Below are 609 nucleotides of genomic sequence, written 5' to 3'. Positions count from 1 at the left end.
ACCTAGCAACCACAGCCAGGCCCAGCCTGAGTTAATTGGCTGATTATAAGTTTCTAATATTTAATTTTCTCAACATTCAGTCCACAAGCTGCTGTGGAGGCTGAAGTTGAACCTAGAGGTAAACTCTGGAAAACAGAATCATTTTGGGTTCTAGCCAGACTTGTTCTTGGTTCTGGTTCCGTCAGCTGACCTGCTTTAGCTTCTTGCGCCGGTCCTTCTCGGTGAGGTTCTGGTCCGTCAGCAGGATCTCCAGCAGCTCCTCCATGGCCTTCTGGGACGACTCCGCTTTCTGCTGCTCAAACTCAGCGCCGCTGATCTGTTTGCAGAACGCGTACATCGGCATGGGAACGCAAACCGGGTCGGCGCAGTCGCTTGGACCCGAGTCGACAGGAACCTGGGTCAGGGCAGTCAAACAGTCATAAAACAAATTACACATTAAACCGTTTTCATCTTTATGAAAAAACTCTTCCAAACATGTTTTTAATCAACCAGTGATCACGTGTTTATTTGCTTTGATGTCGACTTCTAATCCAGTTTGTTTTTCCATCTAATGGAGACGTTTAGCAGGTTTATGTTTATTTTTCCGTTATTGTGTGCTACTGCCTCTAG

The 609-nt window shown here is 46.3% G+C and overlaps 1 protein-coding gene across 1 annotated transcript in view; it reads right to left on the bottom strand.

Moving 5' to 3' along the window:
* The window catches only part of LOC106964855 (DEP domain-containing protein 1A-like), a 2016-nt gene extending 1475 nt beyond the window's left edge, over positions 1–541 (bottom strand). The window contains exon 1 of the mRNA XM_015060604.1: positions 191–541. Coding sequence (XP_014916090.1) covers positions 191–436 — 246 coding nt within the window. The 5' untranslated portion in view covers positions 437–541. The remainder of the gene's footprint in view (positions 1–190) is intronic.
* Between the last annotated feature and the right edge of the window lie 68 nt (positions 542–609).

This window comes from Poecilia latipinna, unplaced genomic scaffold (assembly GCF_001443285.1).
Source record: "Poecilia latipinna isolate Pla-1442-1.1 unplaced genomic scaffold, P_latipinna-1.0 Scaffold1728, whole genome shotgun sequence".
NCBI classification, from domain to species: Eukaryota; Metazoa; Chordata; class Actinopteri; order Cyprinodontiformes; family Poeciliidae; genus Poecilia; species Poecilia latipinna.
This window is presented reverse-complemented; position numbering and strand designations above follow the sequence as displayed.